The 21,523-nt window shown below is 48.6% G+C and overlaps 1 protein-coding gene and 2 long non-coding RNA genes across 6 annotated transcripts in view; 1 reads left to right on the forward strand and 2 right to left on the reverse strand.

Moving 5' to 3' along the window:
* Positions 1-1,880, reverse strand: part of LOC116529403 — a 29,446-nt gene extending 27,566 nt beyond the window's left edge. For both annotated transcript variants that reach the window (XR_004259489.1, XR_004259488.1), the window contains exon 1: positions 1,792-1,880. This is a non-coding gene — a long non-coding RNA (uncharacterized LOC116529403). The remainder of the gene's footprint in view (positions 1-1,791) is intronic.
* The window catches only part of CFAP57 (cilia and flagella associated protein 57), an 84,643-nt gene that overhangs the window by 38,216 nt on the left and 24,904 nt on the right, over positions 1-21,523 (forward strand). For 2 of the 3 annotated variants that reach the window (XM_032247207.1, XM_032247208.1), the window contains exons 12-20: positions 1,781-1,942; positions 5,874-6,029; positions 7,810-7,903; positions 8,528-8,718; positions 9,511-9,684; positions 10,737-10,895; positions 13,915-14,058; positions 19,608-19,724; positions 21,363-21,497. In XM_032247207.1, the coding sequence (XP_032103098.1) occupies positions 1,781-1,942; positions 5,874-6,029; positions 7,810-7,903; positions 8,528-8,718; positions 9,511-9,684; positions 10,737-10,895; positions 13,915-14,058; positions 19,608-19,724; positions 21,363-21,497 (1,332 nt within the window). Of the gene's footprint in view, positions 1-1,780; positions 1,943-5,873; positions 6,030-7,809; positions 7,904-8,527; positions 8,719-9,510; positions 9,685-10,736; positions 10,896-13,914; positions 14,059-19,182; positions 19,273-19,607; positions 19,725-21,362; positions 21,498-21,523 lie in introns of all 3 variants that reach the window. The other variant, XM_032247209.1, reaches the window with a different exon arrangement.
* The window catches only part of LOC116529404, a 56,563-nt gene continuing 39,569 nt past the window's right edge, over positions 4,530-21,523 (reverse strand). Inside the window, exons 2-3 of the long non-coding RNA XR_004259490.1 lie at positions 5,261-5,441; positions 4,530-4,631 (exon numbers count right to left, since the gene is read on the reverse strand). This is a non-coding gene — a long non-coding RNA (uncharacterized LOC116529404). The remainder of the gene's footprint in view (positions 4,632-5,260; positions 5,442-21,523) is intronic.

Consider the following 21,523-nt stretch of genomic DNA (forward strand, 5'->3'; position numbering starts at 1 on the left):
AGTGTTGGGATTACAGGCATGAGCCACTGTGCCAGGTTGAAGAAGAAATGAGTTCTAATGTATCCTTTCAATATACTGATTTCCTTTCCTTTAGATAAATACCTAGTAATGAGATTGCAAGATTGTATGGTAGTTCTATGTTTAGTTTTGTTGAGACGTCTACATACTGTTTTCCCTAATGGTTGTACTAATTTACCTTCCCACCAACAGTGTATAAGAGCTCTCTTCTCCATGTGCTCACCATAATCTGTTCGTTGTTGTCTTTTTAATAATATCCATTCTAACTGGGGTAAGATGGTATCTTATTGTGGTTTTGATTTGCATTTCCCTGATGATTAGTTATGTTGAGCATTTTTTCATATACCTGTTGGCCATTTGTATGTATTCTTTTGAGAAATGTCTATTCATGTCCTTAGCCCTCTTTCTTTTTTTTTTTTTTTTTTTGAGAGAGAGTTTTGCTCTTGTCGCCCAGGCTGGAGCGTGCAATGGCACGATCTCGGCTCACTGCAACCTCTGCCTCCCAGGTTCAAGCAATTCTCCTGCCTCAGCCTCCCAAGTAGCTGGGATTACAGGTGCCCGCCACCACACCCTGCTAATTTTTGTATTTTAGAAGGGACGGATTTTCACCGTGTTGACCAGGCTGGTCTCAAACTCCTGACCTCAGGTGATCTACCCACCTCAGCCTCCCAAAGTGCTGGGATTACAGGCAATAAGCCACCGTGCTCGGCCCCTTAGCCCACTTTTTAATGAGATCTTTAGGATTGTTTGTCCGTTTACTGTTGAGTTGTTTGAGTTCTTTGTGTATTCTGGATATTGGTCTTTTGTCAGAGTAATAGTTTGCAAATATTTTCTCCCATTTGACAGGTTTTCTCTTTGCTCTGTTCATTGCTTCCTTTGCTGTGGAGAAGCTTTTTAGCTTAATGTCCTGAATGTGGCTTTTTCCATTCAGCTTAATCCCTTCAAATCCATCTGAGTTGTGTTGTATATCCAAAATAGTTTATTCCCTTTTATTGCTGAATAGTATTCCATTAAAAACAAATCACAGTTTGGTTAGCCATTCACCTATTGTAGGATATTTTTAATTTTTTCCAGTTTTCAGCTATTATAAATAAGGCTGCTGTGACCTCATATACAGGCTTTTGTGTGGAAATAAGTTTTCATTTCTCTGGGATAAATGCCCAGGAGTATAACTGCTGAATCGTACGGTAAGCGTATATTCAGTTTTTTATTTTTTAAACTGCCAAGCTATTTTCCAGAGTGGCTGTACCATTTTACATTCCCACCAAGAATGCGTGAGACCCAGTTTCTCTGCATCATTGCCAGCACTTGGTGTTGTCACTTTTTTATTTTAGCTGTTCTAATGGGTGTGTAGTGATGTCTCATCATGGCCCCAATTTTGTATTTTCCTAAATGGCTAATACTGTGGAACATCTCTTCATGTGCTTACTTGCCATCTGTGTATTTTCCATACCTTTTGTCTACTTTCTGATTGGATTGTTTCGCTTTTTTACTGTTGAGTTTTGAGAGTTCCTTATACACTCTAGATAACAGCCGACTCTTCATATTCCAAATCCACAGGGAACATAGACATAACCTTGCTTCTTCTGTTCATTAACAGATGACTGTGAAGCCTCCTGTCTCATTCTCACCCAGAATCAGGTCTACCTCCCTGTGAGGCTGTGCCCAGGATTGCATGGGGAGAAGCCTTGCATGACAGCTGGCTCAGCCCTGGTCCTCTGTGGCCTTGAAAGCTTCCTTGCCGTGACCTTTTTCTCTTCAGATGTTGCTTACCTTTGATGATCAATTCCTGCTGACCACTGCTGAGGACGGCTGCCTATTCACCTGGAAGGTCTTTGATAAGGATGGCCGGGGAATCAAGCGAGAGAGGGAGGTGGGCTTTGCGGAAGAGGTGCTTGTGACTAAAACAGACATGGAAGAAAAGGTAAGAACTGATCCAGTGAAGAGGGACATAGAATGCCTTACCAGTCTACATTCAGACGGGGGTCCGGCACCGGGGCCCTCTGCAGCCTGGCTACACCCTGTGCCCAGTGCAGACCCCACAGCTCCCTGCACACCCTCTGTCCACACAACCAAGCTGTCCTCCTCACTGCCACTGCCCACCCTACTCTGCCTATCTTCCTGCCATGTGATCATCTTGCCTTACACCGTGCTTAGCTTTTATTCTGTGATCTGGTGTTCCTCTTCCTACTCTCTGAAACCAAGAGCAACGAAACATACAATTCTCTTATATAACCAACAATTTCTAGCACATGCTGGGCACATGGAAGACAATCAATAAATACTTCCAGAAGCAAAGTATGTTCTCATTTAAATCTCACAACATCTCTTTGAAGAAGACACTGTCATTCTCCCCATGTTTCGAAAAACAAGTTAGGAGAGTTTGAGGGACGTGTCCAAAGTCAGTGTGCTGATGAGTAATAGGACTAGAGTTCTAATCCAGATTTAATCTAGAGCCCCCTCCCTTAATCACTATTTACAAAAGGGACATCCCTTCCTTCCTGTTGATGCAGTAAACATTCCGCAAAGGTGCGTTTTGCAGAGATATGAGTGCGTAGCCCTGTGCTGCGCTCCCTAAGGAAGAAGCTGAATGTATGATAAACTCGCGGCTCATGGAGGATCGCAAAGCTACACAGCCGTTGCTGTTCATCCAAAATCTAAGTGTGTTTATTGAATACCTACCATTTGCCAGGCACTGGGGATGCATGTCTGTCTGAAAAGACAGGCATGGGCCCTGTGACATGACCAGGAAGCTCACAGTCAAGTGAGGGATAGAAACAAGCAAAGCCACGGAGCAGCAATGCAACACTACCACAAAGCAGGGTGACAAGTCCCTGGCATTTGCTGGAGATCCCTTCTAGAGCTCCCTAGAATTTTCTGCAGGAAAAGCAAAGAGGGAGAAGAGGATAAGGGAGGGCCCATGAGAATGGGCGCCTGACCTGCTGCAGAAGGAGCCCTTCCTCCTCTCTCTTATCTTTTCTGTTCTTCCCCGAGGGTAGGGGAAGAGGCCAAATAGGAAACAGCAGGCTGAAGCAAAGGCCTGAAGGTGCCCAAGCTGACTTCTGAGCGCAGCCCCACATGGACCTGACAGTACTGCTGCCAGGCTAGAGATGACTCGCACTTGTACCACTCACTTCTTGAAGCTCCCTTCTGTCTTACCATCCATGTGACCACACTCTGTCCCCTGTAAACCTTTTTGACTCTTCCTCCCACTCCTGTGCTGGCTTCTCCTCCACCTGTCCCTTAAAAAGCATGTTCCCAGAATTCCCAGCTGTCTTTTCCTTTATATTCCATTATAGTCTATGTAACTCTCAGGCCATGATTTACTCACTTATTATTCATTCCCTGCCTAGGATTTACAGAGGGGTCTGCTATGTACCTGACAGTATACTAAGGTCTGGGATTACAGAGATAAAAGACATAGAGCATCCTTTAGCTTATAGCCTGGGAGGAGGGCAGAGTATCATAAAAAGGGGAATTAAGCATGCAGTGAGATTAAGTGTCATGGAAGAACAGTGCTGTGGGAGCCCAGGGGAAGGACCTTGGCTCAGACCCGGTGGTGCCAGAGGACATAAGCCTTGCTCGGAGCCTTCCAGAACAAATGGACAAGGGCCACTGAGCGATAAGCAGTGAGTGTGTACAGAGGGATGAGGGAGTGGTGGTCCGCAAAGCTGCTCCTAGTTAGGGTGTGCCAGAGAGAAGGGCTGAAGACGATGCTGGAGAGAAACAGATAGGTCGGGGGCCTTTTACACCATACATGAGGCTGGAGATTGTTCATAAGGACCGTTCATAGATTTAAGCTGGGGAATAACTTCATATGATTCGCATCTCAGAGAGATTACTCTGCAGCAACGTGGAGAATAGGTGGAGGAAGGACACTGAACGAGGACCTCAAACACAGCATGTCAAAGGCCAGGTCATCCCCATGGATAAATGTATCCCACTAGCCAGGGCAGACCCCTGGCATCATTGGTAAGTCTTTATTCAGTGCTGACCAGCTTGCTAGTCTTATTCTAGGTTCTGTGGATAAAGCAGTGAAGCAAGATAGGCCAAACCCCACCCTCAGGTACTGGCCCTTCTACCTGGGAGACAGCCTTCATCCATGATCCCTACCTCTCCACCCACACCCAATCAGGCACCACTCTCTCTAAACGCAACCTCTCCATTCCTCTCCAGTCCCCTCCCTACCTCACTCCAAACCGTCCATCTCTCACCTGGTCTGTGCAGTTCCCCCCGACCCGCCCCAGCAACTCATCATCCTGCCTTTGGTCCTTTAATCTAACCTGTGCTGCATACCGGCATTGGAGAGGTCTTTATAACCCCAAAGTCAGCCTGATCAGGTTCAATGAGGACCTTTGAAGCCCTCTAGGATAAATTCCAAACTTCCTAGCATGGCCAAGACACAGTCTTGGCGGCATCCTCCTGTGCCTCCCACCTGGACCATATCACCTACCCTGGCCGGGCATTCGTGCCCACCTCTCTGACTCTGCCCGTGCAGTTTGTGCTTATCCTTCATCTCAGTACTTCCTGTGCACCACATCAACAGTAGTCTGCTGGCCAGGAATGCAGAAATGTGCGTAATCCGTTCCTTGATGTCAGCTCGTTCACAGGTGCTAGAGGAGACAGACCAAAAATGATGAGATAGGGATGCAGGGGGTGTCCCCATAGATAAGCAAGAAGAAAACACTGCATTCTGTGGTCACTTTGTCATCAACAGTAGCTTTTTTAGAAATGAAGGGTGTGTGTATTACAGCATTTTTAGAAAACTTTGGCATCAGTGAGTACGATGGGAAAAGACACTAGGCCAGGCACAGTGGCTCAAGCCTATAATACCAGCACTTTGGGAGGCTGAGGCAAGAGGATCACTTGAGCCCAGGAGTTCGAAACCAGCCTGGGCAACATCGTGAGACCGCCCATCTCTACAAAAAATATAAAAATTAGCCAAGTGTGGTGGGGCATGCCTGTAGTCCCAGGTAGCTGGCAGGCTGAGGTGGGAGGATCACTTGAGCCCAGGAGGTCGAGGCTACAGTGAGCCGTGATCACACCACTGCACTCCAGCCTGGGTGACAGAGTGAAACCCTGTCTCAAAAAAAGAAAAGAAAAAAATAAGAATAAGAAGACACCAGGCATAAAAAACCAGTAAGACAGAGAGTTAGGACATAAAATAATAAAAGTGAGTCTAAGAAGACATCAAGAGGGACAGATTGACAGTACTGAGAACTACCCAGCTTTGGGCACTTACCACGATTTATAATAATGGGTTTATCTGGCTGTCATGGTAGACTCTAAGTTCGCCGGGGACAGGAGTCATTCTTCAGTACATATCTTCTGAGCTCCTACTCTGTGTTAGACACTGTTCCAGTACTTGGGATATATCAGCAAATAAACCCTACAAAGACTCTGGCCAATGAGAAGCTTAAGTTCTAACGGGGAAAGAAGAATAAAAACAATAAACAAAATAATCAGTAAATTATAGAAAGTACAGGATCTAAGGAAGCAATAAGTAGAGCAGAGTAAGAGAGGTGATGGGTCCTGGGAATGGGAAGGGGTTGCAGAATTAAACAGGTGGTCCAAGTCAGCCTCATCAGGCAGGAGACATTTAAGCCGACTTGAAAGAGATGAGTGCATTACTAACACAACGTATAAGGAAGGATATTTGAGGATAGAGGAGGAAGCTCATCTTTCTCCTTGTTTTTAGCCAGTGTATCGCCTGGGGAAAAGATGACAAGTTCTAGTTGAGACACATTGAGTTTGAAGCTAGGCAGAGCTGCAGGTCTCACGTCAAGGTCACCAGTTTAAATATTCTGATTCACCCTCACTGTCAGTGTTCTTGATTCTCTGTCCTTCTCCCAAAGGCCCAGGTTATGTTGGAGCTAAAGACTCGTGTGGAGGAATTAAAAATGGAGAATGAGTATCAACTCCGACTCAAGGACATGAACTATTCGGAGAAGATTAAGGGTCTAACAGACAAGTTCCTCCAGGAAATGGAGTCCTTGAAAACAAAAAACCAGGTCTGTTTAAGAGACTGAGCAACAACCACAAATAACCAGCAATTTCCACTTTCAAGACAGGACTGGTATATGCTGTCCAAGCTATGCTCAAACAGTAAGATATATGAAAATGTCCAGTTTTAAAGCATAGTTGATGATGTCAGAAATGCTTATAACTGGCCAGGCACTGTGGCTGATGCTTGTAATTCCAGCACTTTGGGAGGCAGAGGCAGATGAATCACTTGAGGTCAGGAGTTCAAAACCAGCCTGGCCAACATGGTGAATCCCCATCTCTAGCCAGGCATGGTGGTGCACACCCATAGTCCCTGCTACTCGGGAGGCTGAGGCACAAGAATCGGTTGAACCGAGGAGGCGGAGGTTGCAGTGAGCTGAGATCGCTCCACAGCACTCCAGCCTGGGTGACAGAGACTCCATCTCAATCAATCAATCAATAAAAATGCTTACAACCAACTGCTAAGTGAAAAAAAACAGAATATAAACCTTTATGGTGAATGGTATTAACTGGCATTAATGGTATTAAAAGATTAATTTATCTGATCTATAGTAGTAAAAAAACGTATAGAAAATAGATAACAGTATAATTATCTCTGGAAGTTGGGATTATAGATAATTTAAATTTTCTTTTTTTATATTTTTTGTAATTTCTAACTTCTCTAGGAGAAACTTATTTAAAAACAAAATGAAAAGATAAGAAAAAGCAAAAACATGAGAATATCAAAGCATAGATGGAGAATAACTGGCAGAATACTGATTTATGGTCAGGAAGTTAAATAAAATTAGTCTACATGGCCTTACGTAGTTAGATTTGGTCCAGGACTCTCCCAGATTCTTTTCTTTGTTCTACAGAAATCTGAACTCCCATCCAAAAATCCCCGCTAGGCAAGGTGGTTCACCCCTATAACCCTAACACTTTAGAATGCTTAGGCAGGAGGATCGCTTGCCTCTGAGAGCTTGATGCCAGCATGGGCAACAGAGTGAGACCCTGCCTCTACATAAAATGAGTCTACCATGGTGGCGTATGCCTGTAGTTCTAGCTACTTGGGAGGCTGGGAGGGCAGGATCACTTGAGCCTGGGAGGTAGAGGCTGCAGTGAGTCATGATCTCACCCCTGCACTCCAGCCTGGGTGACAGAGTGAGGCCCCATCCCCCACCCCCTAAAAAAAATCCCAATTATGTGCTTGAGGGATATTTGTTTCTTTAATGTCTATGGGTCAGAAAGTTTGGCTTAAAAAAACAAACCTTGTCTATTAATTATATTAATTAATTCGTCTTGTAATTTTATTCGTCTAGGCAACAAACATTTATTTGGTGCTCTATATAAGCCAAGCACAAAATTAGGTCCTGAAGATGGCACACCACCCCCAACTCTCCCCCACCAAGCCCAAAAGCTTTCCTGCTTGAAGAAAACACTTCCTCAGAAACTTACACTTGAGCACACCCAAGGATTTCCTTGACAGCAATGTGCCAGCAATGGAGGATTCCAATGAATCCCGACTTTTTCACCCAGAAGTCCTTTTGACATGTGTCCAAAACTGAAGTCATTGACAAACCCATTTGGTAGCAAGAATAGAAATAGGAGAAGTATAGAGCTTTTAGAGCAGAATATAACACAAATAAAAAGTGAGCATGTGGTTGTTTCTTCGTAGCACAGTACTTGGTACAAAATAAGGGCTTGGGAAATGTTTGTGAGCGAAGGAGGGGGCTACGTATAAAGTCAGTTCTCGCCCTAGGAGTGCTTTCCGCAGATGTGTGTAAATGAGGAGATGTGACTCTGTTTTAGGTCTTAAGAACAGAAAAAGAGAAGCAGGATATATCTCACCATGAGCGCATGGAAGAGCTCCTGGACAAGCAGAGCCGGGAACTGCAAGATCTGGGTGAGCCCAGAAGTAGAGGCCTTGTTGGTTAGGGTTGGGAAGAGTCAGGTTATGGGAAAACACTTGAGAGTCCTCCAGACACAAGTAGAAGTCTCAGGGAATACGGCCTTGTCTAAAGAGAGGCTATATGCATCCCCTGGAACTCACCATGGTTTTTACTTCTGTGTTTTTACTCATTCACTAAACACACATCCATGGCAGGAAAGTAGGAGACAAGGAGAAGTTCAAGTTTGGAACCTGACAGTCTTGCCTTGGGTCAGGCTCACCACATTCTTACCAGGTATTCTAGGGAGTCACCTAACCTTACCGAGCCTCACTTCACTCTTCTATAAAGTGGGGGTCCTAATACCTGTTTTTCATACTCAGGATATTCTTCTCGGCCCTGAGTCCCCAAATACCCCTCTAGGCTTTCCTAGAAACTTTTCTTCCCAGAGCAGGCAGGGAGGAGTTTGGCTGCCTGGTGAGATGATGGGTCGAGAAAGCCAGGCAGGCATTTGAATCTTGGGTCTGGAGACAGCTGCTCCGGCTGGTGCTGGAAGGGATGGGAAAGTGCCCAAGCCTCCCAGGTGTCCGTGAAGAGGGTGCTGCTCTCCAATCTTAAATACCTTCCTTGTTTCTCTCCAGAAAGTTGCAACAACCAAAAGTTGCTTCTAGAATATGAGAAGTACCAGGAGCTACAGCTCAAGTCCCAGAGGATGCAGGAAGAGTATGAAAAACAGCTCCGGGATAACGATGAGACCAAGAGCCAGGCCCTGGAGGAGCTGACGGAGTTTTACGAGGCCAAACTGCAGGAGAAAACCACCCTTCTAGAAGAGGTACTCACAGGAAGCCACGCTGTGCCTCCCTTTCACAGAGAATGGCCACCCATTCATTCAGATCGTCACTGCATAGCCACTGTGCACTGCATGCCAGGATGTGTTGTACACTGGGAATTCAACAGTGGCCACAACAGACAAGGTTTCTACCCTCAAGGAACTTATATCTAATGGGAGAGACAGCCAAATAAATAAACATTAGGACTGTTACAAGTTCTGTAGAGAATATAGGAAGCCTGGGTGTCCAGTGAACAAGATCAAAGGAGATCAGGGGTGGGGTGTTGGTAAGATCAGAGTTGTAAGGTCAGGAGTTCAAGACCAGCCTGACCAACATGGAGAAACCCCATCTCTACTAAAAATACAAAATTAGCTGGGCTTGGTGGCACATGCCTGTAGTCCCAGCTACTCAGGAGGCTGAGGCAGGAGAATCGCTTGAACCCGGGAGGCAGAGGTTGCAGTGAGCCAAGATCACACCACTGCACTCCAGCCTGGGTAACAAAAGCAAAACTCCATCTCAAAAAAAAAAAAAAAAAAAGAAGATTGAGTTTGAAGTGGTGGAGCATGAGGCCCGATTTGGTAGGAAAAGAGGGGAGGCAGGAAGACAGAAGGACAGACGGGAAGAAGGGTGACAGGTGAAGGGCCCCGTGGCCCTGGCCTCCATTTCTGGAATGACACTCACCTCCCATTCCCTGGGACAGGTCCCCATGCTCATCTCACCTCAAGCCCTGTTGGCACTAAGGTGAGTGAGTCCCTTCTCCCCTGACCACACATCTGCTCTCTCCTCCGAGCCAGGCACAGGAAGATGTCAGGCAGCAGCTGCGGGAGTTTGAAGAGACCAAGAAGCAGATTGAAGAAGATGAAGACCGGGAAATCCAAGATATCAAAACCAAGTATGAGAAAAAGCTTCGGGATGAAAAGGAATCAAACCTGCGGCTCAAGGGAGAAACAGGCATCATGAGGAAGAAGGTATCAGGCTGTTCTCCGAGAGCTAGGGGATGGTGAAGGTGTTGCGGAGGAAGCCAGGGTGGGTGGACTGACCGCCCTGGGGGGCCTGGCCAGGTCCTGCCTGTCCTTGTCTCCAGCGAGCAGGCTGACAGAAGAGCACCGGCCAGTGCACCTCCAAGCAGACGGACCCTCCCCACCACATCCTCGGAAAGGCAGCCACACGGGCTTCTTTCCACAGGATGTTGGGGTCCCTGTGCAGACAGAGGCTTTCTAGTTTTCACGTATTGGCTGGTAGGATTCAGTCAGTGTTTTCAGAGCTAACCCTCAGATGGAAATGGAAGTGGAAATAAGGTCTTCTGGGGATGAGACAGATGAAGTCTTAGCCTGGAGGCATCCTTGGGCTCTTGGTCCAGGGAGTCCTGGGTGGCTCCTGTTCAGCGCCAGGGGTGGGAGAGGGAATGGGGGTGTAGGATGCTTAGTTTACAAAGTGGGGAAGATGTTTTTAGTTCACTCATCGTCACAGGTGAGGAAGGATTCAACTCAGTTTCCTCAAAACATTTAGCCCTGGAGAAGCCAAGTTCAAAGCAAGCTCAGGTTTCTTCCTATTAGAAAGCACACCAGTAAATCCAGGGGACAATCAGTCTTCCCTTCTGGCTCCTGGCTAAGATGGTTCATCAGTTAGGCCCGTTTTCTGTGACCTGGATGCAGTGTGGATCCCAGCCTTTCCAGATCAGTGTGGTCATGGGAGTCTCTGGTCCACTTGGCATACTGGTCTCCGGAGCCTCCCGTGCAGGCAGTCAGTCTTCTCGTGCGGGGAATGTGCCCGGATGTTATGGGACAGGATACTGCATCATCCATTTGGCCTGGGAATTTCCTGAACTGTCCCAAATTCTCCAAATATTCACTCTTAAAAGCCCAGAAATGTCAAGTGCTAAGAGTTTTCCATTCATAGAAGGTGGGGCAGTTGAGTTCGCAGTTGGCCAGCGATGGGGAGCCCCTCACACGAGAGAGTGGGAGGGATGGAGGTGAGTTCTGACGTTGGTGGCCTTTGTTGCTGCCGTTCGCTTTTCTAGTTCAGCAGCCTACAGAAGGAGATTGAAGAACGGACCAACGACATCGAGACCCTAAAAGGAGAGCAGGTGAAGCTGCAAGGAGTCATTAAGTCTCTGGAGAAGGACATCCAAGGCTTCAAGCGAGAGATCCAGGAAAGAGATGAGACTATTCAAGACAAGGTGACAGCCCTCCTTCTGTCCTCCGTCAGCTACGGCCAGATGGGCCAAGGCGAGGAAGACAAAGCTCAGGGGAGAGAGGGTCCCTGGCTTCTCAGGATGCATTACTTTAACTTGATGGGGGAACAAGAGGTCAATGCAGTGCCTGTTGTGTGCTTGGCTGTCAACACATCACATTTAGTTCCGCCAACAACCCAGGGAGCCTGAGCAACCCAGTGTTATGGCTGGGAAGCTGAGCTCCAAGAAGTTGGGTGTCTCGCCCAGGGTCCCACGCTTTAATAGGTGAACCTGAGTCAGCTGACCCCACTGTTCCAGGCATCTTCGGAGACACTTCCCCATGGACTGGGGGCGGCTCACCTGCCACACTGCCCACATGGTTCCCCCATTGCAGAGGGACTCTCCTGGGGTTGGCTCTGTCCAGGGGGCTGCTTCCACTTTTTGGGATGGGGTGCCTTTCTGGCAAAACACTCAGACAACAGAAACATCACATTCTGTGGGGCAGACACCTCAATACCCAGGATTTAGTATCATCCTCCTGGGGACATCCAGATTCCATGCCCTCTTCTCCATCCCCTCTGCCACTACAGCCTGAGGCAGGTAGAGTTCTCCAGGGGCCAAGGACACAGGCTTCAGTGTTCGGGAACCAGGTCCAGCACAGGTTCTGTTCACTGGCCGTTGCACCTTGAGCAACTTCTCTAAGCCTTTATTTTCTCACCTGTAAAATGGGGACGATTGGCCGGGCACGGTGGTCACGCCTATAATCCCAGCACTTTGGGAGGCCAAGGCGGGCAGATCACGAGGTCAGGAGTTCGAGACCAGCCTGGCCAACATAGTGAAACTCCATCTCTACTAAAAATACAAAAATTAGTTTGGCGGGGTGGTGCACATCTGTAATCCCAGCTACTCAGGAGGCTGAGGCAGGAGAATCACTTAAACCTGGGAAGCAGAGGTTGCAGTGAACTGAGATCATACCACTGCACTCCAGCCTGGGTGACAGAGCAAGACTCCATCTCAAAAAAAAAAAAAAAAAAAAAAAGGGGATGATAACCACCTCAAGGGGTCTTGTAAGGATTACATGATGTACATATCTGGGCTTTTTTTTTTTTTTTTTTTTTAGGGAGGATCCAAAGGCCTGTTCAGATTCTCAAAGGGGGTTTTGACAAGAAAGAGATGAGGGCCTCCTCACCTAGAAAATGGCAGCAGCCTTCTAAGCAATCTAATGGCCTTGCTTCGCACCTCCTAGCACCATGCACTGGCAGGGTACAGGTGCAGTGCTGCCACTGTCCTGCCCAAAGCCCTTACAGCTGCCATTGCTACAGCAGGGGTCAGCAGGCTCTTGCTGTAAAGACCTAGGTAGTAAATATCTTTGGCTTCGCAGGCCATGTGGTCTCTGCCTCAACAAATCAACACCACTGCCATAGTGTGAAACCACCCACAAACAAAACATGAATGAATGAATGAACTTGGCTGTGTTCCAGTAAAGCTTTACAGAAATAGATGGCAGGCCAAATGTGGCCCACAGGCTATAGTTTGCCAGCCCCTGGCCTATGAGATAAACTCTGAACTCGTTCCCCCAACACGAAGACCCTCACTTTCCTCCTCTATTTCCCCAGCCTCGCCTCTCACTTCCCTCATGAACCACCACGTGGCTCTCAAGCCAGTCATTCTCAGCAGCCTCGATTGGTACTTTGCCTTCTGTGCTTTCCTCTTTTACAATATTTATCACATTTTAGGCTTAGATTTGCTTCTGTATCTTCTTTCCCAGCTAGTGTTTTCTTTTAAGGGCAAGGGACTGTGTTGTATTTATATTTGGAAACTCAATACTTGGCAAAAGATGTTCATTCAGTGAATGCTTGATGGATGGATATACTCATGTTCCGATTACTATCCCCATGCAACAAATTACCTTAGAACTTAGTGATTCAGGCCAGGTGCAGTGGCTCATGCCTGTAATCCCAGCACTTTGGGAGGCCAAGGCAGGGTGGAAAACTTGAAGTCAGGAGTTCAAGACCAGCCTGGCCAACATGGTGAAACCCTGTCTCTACTAAAAATACAAAAATTAGCCAGGAGTGGTGGAACATGCCTGTAATCCCAGCTACTCAGGAGGCTGAGGCAGGAGAATCGCTTGAACTTCGGAGGCAGAGGTTGCAGTGAGCCAAGATCCCGCCACTGCGCTCCAGCCTAGGTGACAGAGTGAGACCCTGTCTCAAAAAAAAAAAGAAAAGAAAAATTTAGTGATTGAAAATAACTATTTTATTCTGCTTACAGGTCCTACAGGCCTGGAATCTGGACAGGGTACAACAGGGTGGCTTATCTCTGCCCCCGATATCTGGGGCCTCAGCTGGGAATACTGGGAGTGACTCAAAACAGCTGGAGGATAGAAGATCAACATCCAGTGTGGCTTCTTCAGTCACGTCTGGCACCTTGGCAGGGATGTCTGGGAGGCTCGGCTCAGCTGGGTCTTTTGATCAGAGCCCCTAATGTGCCCACCAGCCTGGATATCTCAGTGCAGTTGGACTTCTTACATAGCAGATGGCCTCCCCCAGAGCAGGCATCCCAAGAGAGCCAGATAAAAGCTGTGTGGCCTTTTTTGGCCTAGCCTTGGAAGCCATACAGCCTCCCTTCTGCTGCAGTATTTGGGTTATGAGCAAGTCACAAGTCCAGGCAGATGCAAGGGAAGGGAATTAGCTTCTATCTCCTGATGGAGAAGCAGCAAGGTCACACTGTAGAAGAGCAGGAGTGTGGGGCGGGAGATGCTGTGGGGGCCATCGCTGGAACATATAGTCGATCACAACTTAATATGAATGAGTGAGTGAGTGAATGAATGAGAGTCCTGGCACAGAAGCTAAGGAGTCTGTGTGGTGGCCCCGTGGGGAGAGTGCCAGCCTCTGTACTGACGACGGGAGGAGAAGAGTCTGCTGGGTGACCTCTTCGACCATAGCCTTGATGCTCTTTGCCCTAAAGGGCTGCAGTATACCAGGGCCTTATAATCTCTCTCACTTTTCTCTCATCTCATCCCCAGGAGAAGCGAATTTATGATCTGAAAAAGAAAAATCAAGAACTAGGGAAATTCAAGTTTGTGCTTGACTACAAAATAAAAGAGCTGAAGAAGCAAATAGAACCTCGGGAGAATGAAATCAGGGTGATGAAGGAACAGATTCAGGAGGTGAGATGCCATTTGCAACACTCTGGCCTCTCAGACCCTCTGTCTCTTCTTCCATGATAGGCTAGCTGGCCTCAGGGACTGAGAGGGAGCTCTCCTCACAGTCCTCTCTGTTCCCAAGGTGTGTGCAGCCTCCAGTCCTCAGGAGCGCAACAGGGAAGGCCGTGACCCAGCTGCTGGCTCAGTTGTCCAAAAGCAAATCACTTGGGAGTTCACTTGCCACAGGACCTGGGATGGGCTGTGCCACAGTGTGCAGCGCTCTGTGCCCTCCTGAGGGAGATGCGGCTATTGGGCATTTGGCCACCAGAGGGCAGTATGTACTCAGCCATCAGGCTATCCCGCCAGCAAGCACATTTCTTCTCCAACTGAAGTGCTGGCTGCGACCCTACGTGAGGCCATGGTGTTTGGACTTCATCTGATAAGGAATGAGAAGTCATCAGAGGCTCTTGAGCAGAAGAGTGGCATGATTAAGAATATGTTCTGGGAAGCAAACAGGATGAAGGTAGAGAGGCGAGATTAGAAGCAAGATCAACTGGACAAGGGTTTCTGAGAGTCCTGTGAGGTCCCCCGTGTCCCCCACACCCCGCCATTCCCTGCAACATCTGTTTTCCTGTCAGCCTCTCCTGCTGGGCAGCAAGCGGCCGACAGGGGAATCCCTGTTGACCTAAAACCGAATTATTGATTTTTCTCTTCCCATTCCTCTAATTTTCCATTTCTCAGTTAGTGCTCCATGATCTATCCAGTTACTTAATGCAGGAATGTAGAAGTCTTTCGTGATTCTTCACTTCTCCTGACTCCTATATCCAAATCATCACCAACATCTATCTGGTCAGTTTCCAAAAGAGATCTCACATCCAACCCTCCTTTCCTGCTGCTGCTGTCACCCTGGTCCAAGCAGCCGCCATCTCTTATCTGGACTAGACTCCAGCCTCCAGTCTGGTCTCCACATAGAGGCCTGAGTGAACTCCCCACTGGGGTCCCCTCCCACCTTCAATGAAATCCGAAGTCCCAATCAGGCCCACAGGGTCCTGCGTGATCCAGCCTCTCCCTGCCTCTCCAGCCTCATCTCGAAGCTCCCTCTCCCTGCTCCAGCCCACTGGCTTTCTGACAGTACCCAGAAGTTACGCTTTTCCATCTCAGGGCCTCTGCAGTGCTGCTGCCTCTGCCTGGAAGGTTCTTCCCCAGATGGCCACATGGCTGGCTGGCTTTGCATCTTTCAGGTCTCAGCCTATAAGCCACTTCTTCAAGGAAGCCTTCCCTGACCACCTAGTTAAAATAGGCTTCTGCTCCCCCTCCATCTTCTCTCATTGTTTGTGCTGAGCCAGGATAAGAGATACAAGGGTGTCAGAGAACACTGATGACCCAACTAGAACTGGATGTGCAAGAGCCATGGTGGTGCCTGTTTGCCCAGTGACGCCTTTGCTCTGGTTAGCCCAGTAAAGAAACCAGGTGGAGATCAGTTCGGGGCCAGGGAGCCCAGGGAGGGCATGTCCTTGTGACAGTGACTTTTTCTGTGGTTCTGAGATGAGAAGGGCCAGGGGAAAAGTCATTATCAGGCCACTTCTGGGCAGCCCTTTCTAATGGGCGCATTCTTTAGCTGTGCAAATAGCCATGCCCGATGTGTGTCCTCTAACCAGGTGGTTCTGCATAACTGCCGACACTGCCCTCTTAGCTTATGTGCCCACAGCTGACCACAGACCTGCCTCTGTGGGGCCTCCTGCTATTCTTGAGTGACTCCAGGGCCCCCAAATGGCAGCTGTCAGTCATTTGGGGTGCCATAACAAAACGCCATAGAAGGGGTAATTTATAGCCAACAGAAATGTATTGCTGAAGGTACTGGAGGCTGGGAAGTCTAGGACCAAGGCTCCAGTAGATTTGGCGTCCAGGCCTGCTCCTCATAGATGACACCTGCTGTGTGTCCTCGTGATGGAAAGGCAAAAGTGGGCAGACAAGCTCCCTCCAGCCTCTCATGCAAGGGCACAAATCCCATTTGTGAGGGCTCTGCCCACGTGACCTGATCACCTCCCAAAGACCTGACCTCCTAATCCCATCACTTTGTGGGTTAGGTTTCAGCCTAGGAATTTGGGGTCGGGGGCACCAACGTTCAGACCGTAACAGCCTGAGAAGATGAGAGGAAGAGCAGAGCCCCACCTACCTGGAGGGCCAGCACACCACTGGCCCCTGGAAATCACGGCCCCATTTCTCCCTCCTCATTTGACACATTTTTCAGCTGGATTTCAGGTCAGGTCCATTGTTTGCTAATGGTCAGCTTAGGTCCCCCACCAACACACCTGGGGGCACCATTCACTTTCTCTGGCAGTAACAGAGGCCACCCATGGCCTTGATGCTCAGCAGGGAATACACTCGCACCTTGGGAGTGATTCCAGCAGGGCCCCTCCTGCCTCCTGCTGCTGCTGCTGCCAGTTGCTGTCAGGGATGATATCTGGGCCTGGGTGCTTCTGGGAGCCTCTGACCTTGGGGCTTCCCTCTGGGGGTCATAGATACCTTTGGTTCATGCACTGTGGATCTCTTACAAAGATCCTTCTCTCCTAGGAAGGAAGCCTCAAGCCGTCAGTTCAGCTGTAGAGCTAAAACCTCTTGTGACACTTCCCGATTCAGGTGCCTCCCCTCACATACTTTTTCCAACTTTGCTGTGATGATTCAGGGGTCCCTTTGCCCTGCCTGAGGGAGGGGTTTCCTGAGCCTTGTCGTTTTAGTTCACACATTTAGGTACTCATCTAGGGCAGGGTTTCTCAGGCTCAGCACTGTTACTATTTGAGGTAGGTAACTGTCGTGGCGGGCCTGTGCTCTGTGTTGTAGGATGTTCAGCGGCATCTCTGGTCTCCACCCACTAGAGCCCAGTAGCACCCCCTGCTCAAGGTGTTACAACCAAAAAATGCCTTCAGACCTTGCCAGATTTCCCCGGGCACGTTGGCAGGAAGGGGCAAAATGCTTTCTACCCTCCTCCCTGAGCCCCATAGAGAATCTCTGAGTATGATGAAAAACACTTGGAAAAGTAGATGGAATTTCCACACTGGGAAAGAGATGCTTGTTTCCACATAATGGGCTAGGCTTGGGTGTCCAGCCAGCTACTCACATCTGACATGCTTCCCAATGTTTCTGTAAACAGATTATTTTTATTCTCAGGGTAGTGTGAGTCTTTGTCGGGGGGAAAAAATGAACAGAAGTAAATAATATACTCCTGTATGCCCTCCATGCTAACCTAATCTGTCACTGCTGGCCTGAGATTTAGAGAATGGGGACTCTGACATGACCTTTGGGAGCCCCACAAATAGAAGCCCCTTTCTCTCTTCCAGCTGCCATTGCCTTGGCCTAGGACACCATCATCTGTCTCCTGGGCCACAGTGGCAGCCTCCTGACTGGGCTGCCTGACCCTGTCTTGCTATTTCCAGAAGCACCTCTGCATCAGGCCCTCTAAGATGCAAATTACGTCATTCCACTCCTGGTCAAGCCTTCAGCGGCTCTCTGGCTCTCTGAGCTTTCATGATAAAGGCAAACTTCTCCCCATTTGAGCCTCTGCCCTTGGTTCCTGCATGACCTAGCTCAGCCAGCCTCACCGGTCCCTCCCGTCTCCCCCTTCTTCAAATCCCCCCGCCCGCAGCCATCTTGAGCCACTTGCAGCCTGCAGAGATGTGCCAGTCTGCCCGTGCCTCTGGTCCTCTCTGCGCAGGCTGTTCTCTCTTCCTGGAATTCTCTTTCCCCTTTTGTCCGCTAATGCTTATTCTTCCTCCTGAATCCAGCGGACACATTCCTTCTTTGGGTGCTGCCTGCTCACCTCCTCTGTGTACGCACAGTGCTTTCTGCCTTGAGTGCAGTGTTTATCCTGCTCCACTTTAACTTCTGACTTACTTCTTTCTTATCCCTGCAGACGGAAGGCCTCTCAAAGGCAGAAACTACCTCTTCATCAGCTTTATATCCCTAAGTCTACAGCAAGCTGGGCGGCCCTTTCTAATGGGCACATTCTTCAGCTGTGCAAATACCCAAATTCAGTGTGTGACCTCTGCTGGGCGGTTCTACGTAACTGTGCCAACAGTTACTTCTTATCTTATCATTCCTCTTCCAGAAGCAGATTGTTCCAGGTTCTTCTCATGTCCCTCACTATTGCTCTCCTTTGCCCACCACACTTGCCCTTCATTCATTTGTTCATTCATCAGATATTTGAGTGCCACCTTTATGCCAGACTTTGGGTCAAAGGGCTATTGTGTCTATACAAAATGCTTCCAATAATGAGGAAAACATTCTTCTAAAAGCTGCCCCTTTGTGTCTAGAACATGGATATGGTTCATTAGGGTCTCCTGGTACCCCCCTAGAAGGTTGCCAAGAGCCTTGAAATTTGACCAAAGGGCCTGGGATAGACTTGGCGGGGGGTCTACTCTACCCAGCCACGAAGGAACCCAGTGAACCACCCCATTCTCCTAAAACAGTCAGAAAACCTCCCTATTAACAGAAGCACTAGTGTCCACCAGATTTAGTCCATAAGTCAAACATCACTTCTTTGCTTTGGGCAGGAATTAGGTCAATGAAAGCTCATGCATGGCTAGTCTCATTCTAATTGGACACTCCAGTTATTGTTCCCATGACTTTGGTTAATACAAATGCAACAGTGAATTTTTAAAAATCTTTCAGGCCAGGCGCAGTGGCTCACACCTGTAATCCCAGCACTTTGGGAAGCCGAGGTGGGCAGATCAGTTGAGGTCAGGAGTTCGAGACCAGCCTGGGCAACATGGTGAAACTTCATCTCTACTAAAATTACAAAAAAAAAAAAAAAAATTAGTTGGGCGTGGTGCCAGGTGCCTGTAATCCCAGCTACTCAGGAGGCTGAGGCTGGAGGATTGCTTGAACCCAGGAGGTGGAGGCTGCAGTGAGCCAAGATCAAGATCACACCACTGCACTCCAGCCTGGGCAACAGAGTGAGACTCTGTCTAAAAAAAAATATTTCAGAAGCTCATGGTGGTTTTTTATTTTTCTTGTGAAGACAGGACAGTACTTTTTAAGACCTTTCGACAGAATGATGAGGCTGAGGCTCCTTCTCAGCTTCCCCTTTGCTGTATTATGCCCTACTTGGGTGGTGCCCACATGTTGGTCCCTCCAAAATTTCTGCTTTAGAATGACCCGTGGCCCCAGAGGGTCGAGATTGGCTCATACAGCTTCACAAAGCAGGCGAGGAAGGTGCTTCTCTGGGGAACCCTGCGTCAGGTTAGAGTTGAGGTTCTAGTACTTGGGTGTCACCAATTTATAAGGAATTCAAGGAAATAAAGTAATCGGCATGGTTGAAGGAAAGGGAAAGTGACTCAGGGGGAAACCTTCCCAGCCTGGCCATGGAAACACGTGATGCTGGTCTAGCATATCAGTCAAGGGGTGGGGAGCTGTCAGGAAAGCAAGTAGAAGAAAGGTTTTGATCCAGGGGATGCAGAAGGGAATGAGAAAAGAGACGCCTGGGAGTCAGGCAGTGTCCCCACGGAAAGAGTGCAGTTCTCAGATACAGTTTTCATTCTCTTTCTTCTTCCTGACTCTTCCCTTGTTCGCTACAGATGGAAGCTGAACTGGAGCATTTCCATAAGCAGAACACTCAACTGGAGCTGAACATCACAGAGTTGTGGCAGAAACTGAGAGCCACCGATCAGGAGATGCGCAGAGAGAGACAGAAGGTGTGAGGGTTTCAGAGTCTGGCAGTTCTTGGATTCGGGATCTGGCACCTGTCTGCAATGGGCAGCTGGCTTCCAAGAGACAGAGCCAGCCCACTGCGAGGATCTGTTTCCCATTTTAACTCACATTCTTTACTTGCTCCCAGCCCTGCCTGATTTCAGGCCCATGTAGATTTACATCATTGAGCCCATCTGAGACTATAAAATGACTTTGGGTAAGTGATCAAGGAGGTGGGAAGCCAGCGTGGTAGGAATACTCGTAGCATTTAGTTTCTTTGGTGGAGGAAAGTACGTGCTCAGAGAGGCAATTTGTCATCACTGGTTTAAGGCTTTGACGACCAAACAATTGCTGAGACCTGGGGAACCTCAAAGATCATCAATTCCCGTTTCTCTATGTTATAAATAAGAAAAATTAGGCCCACAAAATTGGGAGGTTAAGAAACTTCACCCAGCACCCACAACTAGGTAGTACACACAGAGCTGATAATGGAATCTAGGTTTTCTGGACATGGGCCAGGACATGGCTGTGCCCTCCCTAGCAGAGGCCACTCCCTTATATTTAGTGAATAGAATTGGAACTTTCCGGCCAGGCACAGTGGCTCACGCTAATCTCAGCACTTTGGGAGGCTGAGGCAGGTGGATCACAAGGTCAGGAGTTCAAGACCAGGCTGGCCAACACAGTGAAACCCTGTCTCTACTAAAAACACAAAAATTAGCTGGGCATGATGGCATTCACCTGTAGTCCTAGCTACTTGGGAGGCAGAGGCAGGAGAATTGCTTGAACCCAGGAGACGGAGGTTGCAGTGAGCCGAGATTGTGCCATTGCACTCCAGCCTGGACGACAGAGCGAGACTCTGTCTAAAAGATTGGGACTTTCCCTCCTCTGCAGTAAGCATTAATTAACTTTGTAGTAGGTAACACTAGCAGCTGCAGGGCCACAAACATGAAGTGATACAGAGCCTGCCCTTTCCATGCTGACGAGGCCAATCGGGGATTTGTGGCATGTGCATAATAGTTATATCAAGAGGTAGAAAACGACAGAATGTGTAGAAAGGGCCATGAGGGAAAGGAGAAAGGAGAGACTTTCTGCATATCAGAGTTGGGGAAGAGACAGGCAAAAGCGTGATGAAGATGAAGAGGGGACGCTAGCCCAGGTGTGAGGATGAAGCAGCCTGCCCACTCACGGCAGCCATCGGGAAGGGTACGCCCTGGGTGAGCTAATGCGGTGGACATAGAAGCCCGGGCCAGGGATCTGCGAGAGAGAAATGACGCCATTCACCTTGGCTCTAAAGGGATATGGGTGGCCATGTGAGCCTCCTTTCATCGTTTAAGGCCTGTGGTCCTGAAAGCAGTCCAGAGCCAATAAAGGAGTCCTATGTGGCCTCTTGAGGATGAAGCCCCATGTAGGCTGTTGAGGCTGGTGCCCAGCCAAGGGCAGGTATATAAGACTTTCAGTGTCTCCACCTGTTGGCCGTGTGCCTGTCTAGGTCTCTATGCCCAGTGCGGCCCCTGGCAGTCAGCTGTAGGTCCCAGATGAGGTGTCTCTTTTCCCTTTCTGGGCCCTTAGCCTCTGCCTGCAGCCCCCGCCCCTCCACCTGGCAGGCACCCCTCAGCACCAGAAGGAAATGTCTCTGATTGCAGGAGCGGGACTTGGAAGCGCTGGTCAAGAGGTTTAAGACAGACCTCCACAACTGTGTGGCCTATATTCAGGAGCCGAGGCTGCTGAAGGAGAAGGTCCGAGGTCTCTTCGAGAAGTACGTGCAGCGAGCAGACATGGTGAGCTTAGCCTCCCCTCCTGCCAC

This window comes from Sapajus apella, unplaced genomic scaffold, assembly GCF_009761245.1.
Source record: "Sapajus apella isolate SASKATOON/1434 unplaced genomic scaffold, GSC_monkey_1.0 scaffold62, whole genome shotgun sequence".
NCBI classification, from domain to species: domain Eukaryota; kingdom Metazoa; phylum Chordata; class Mammalia; order Primates; family Cebidae; genus Sapajus; species Sapajus apella.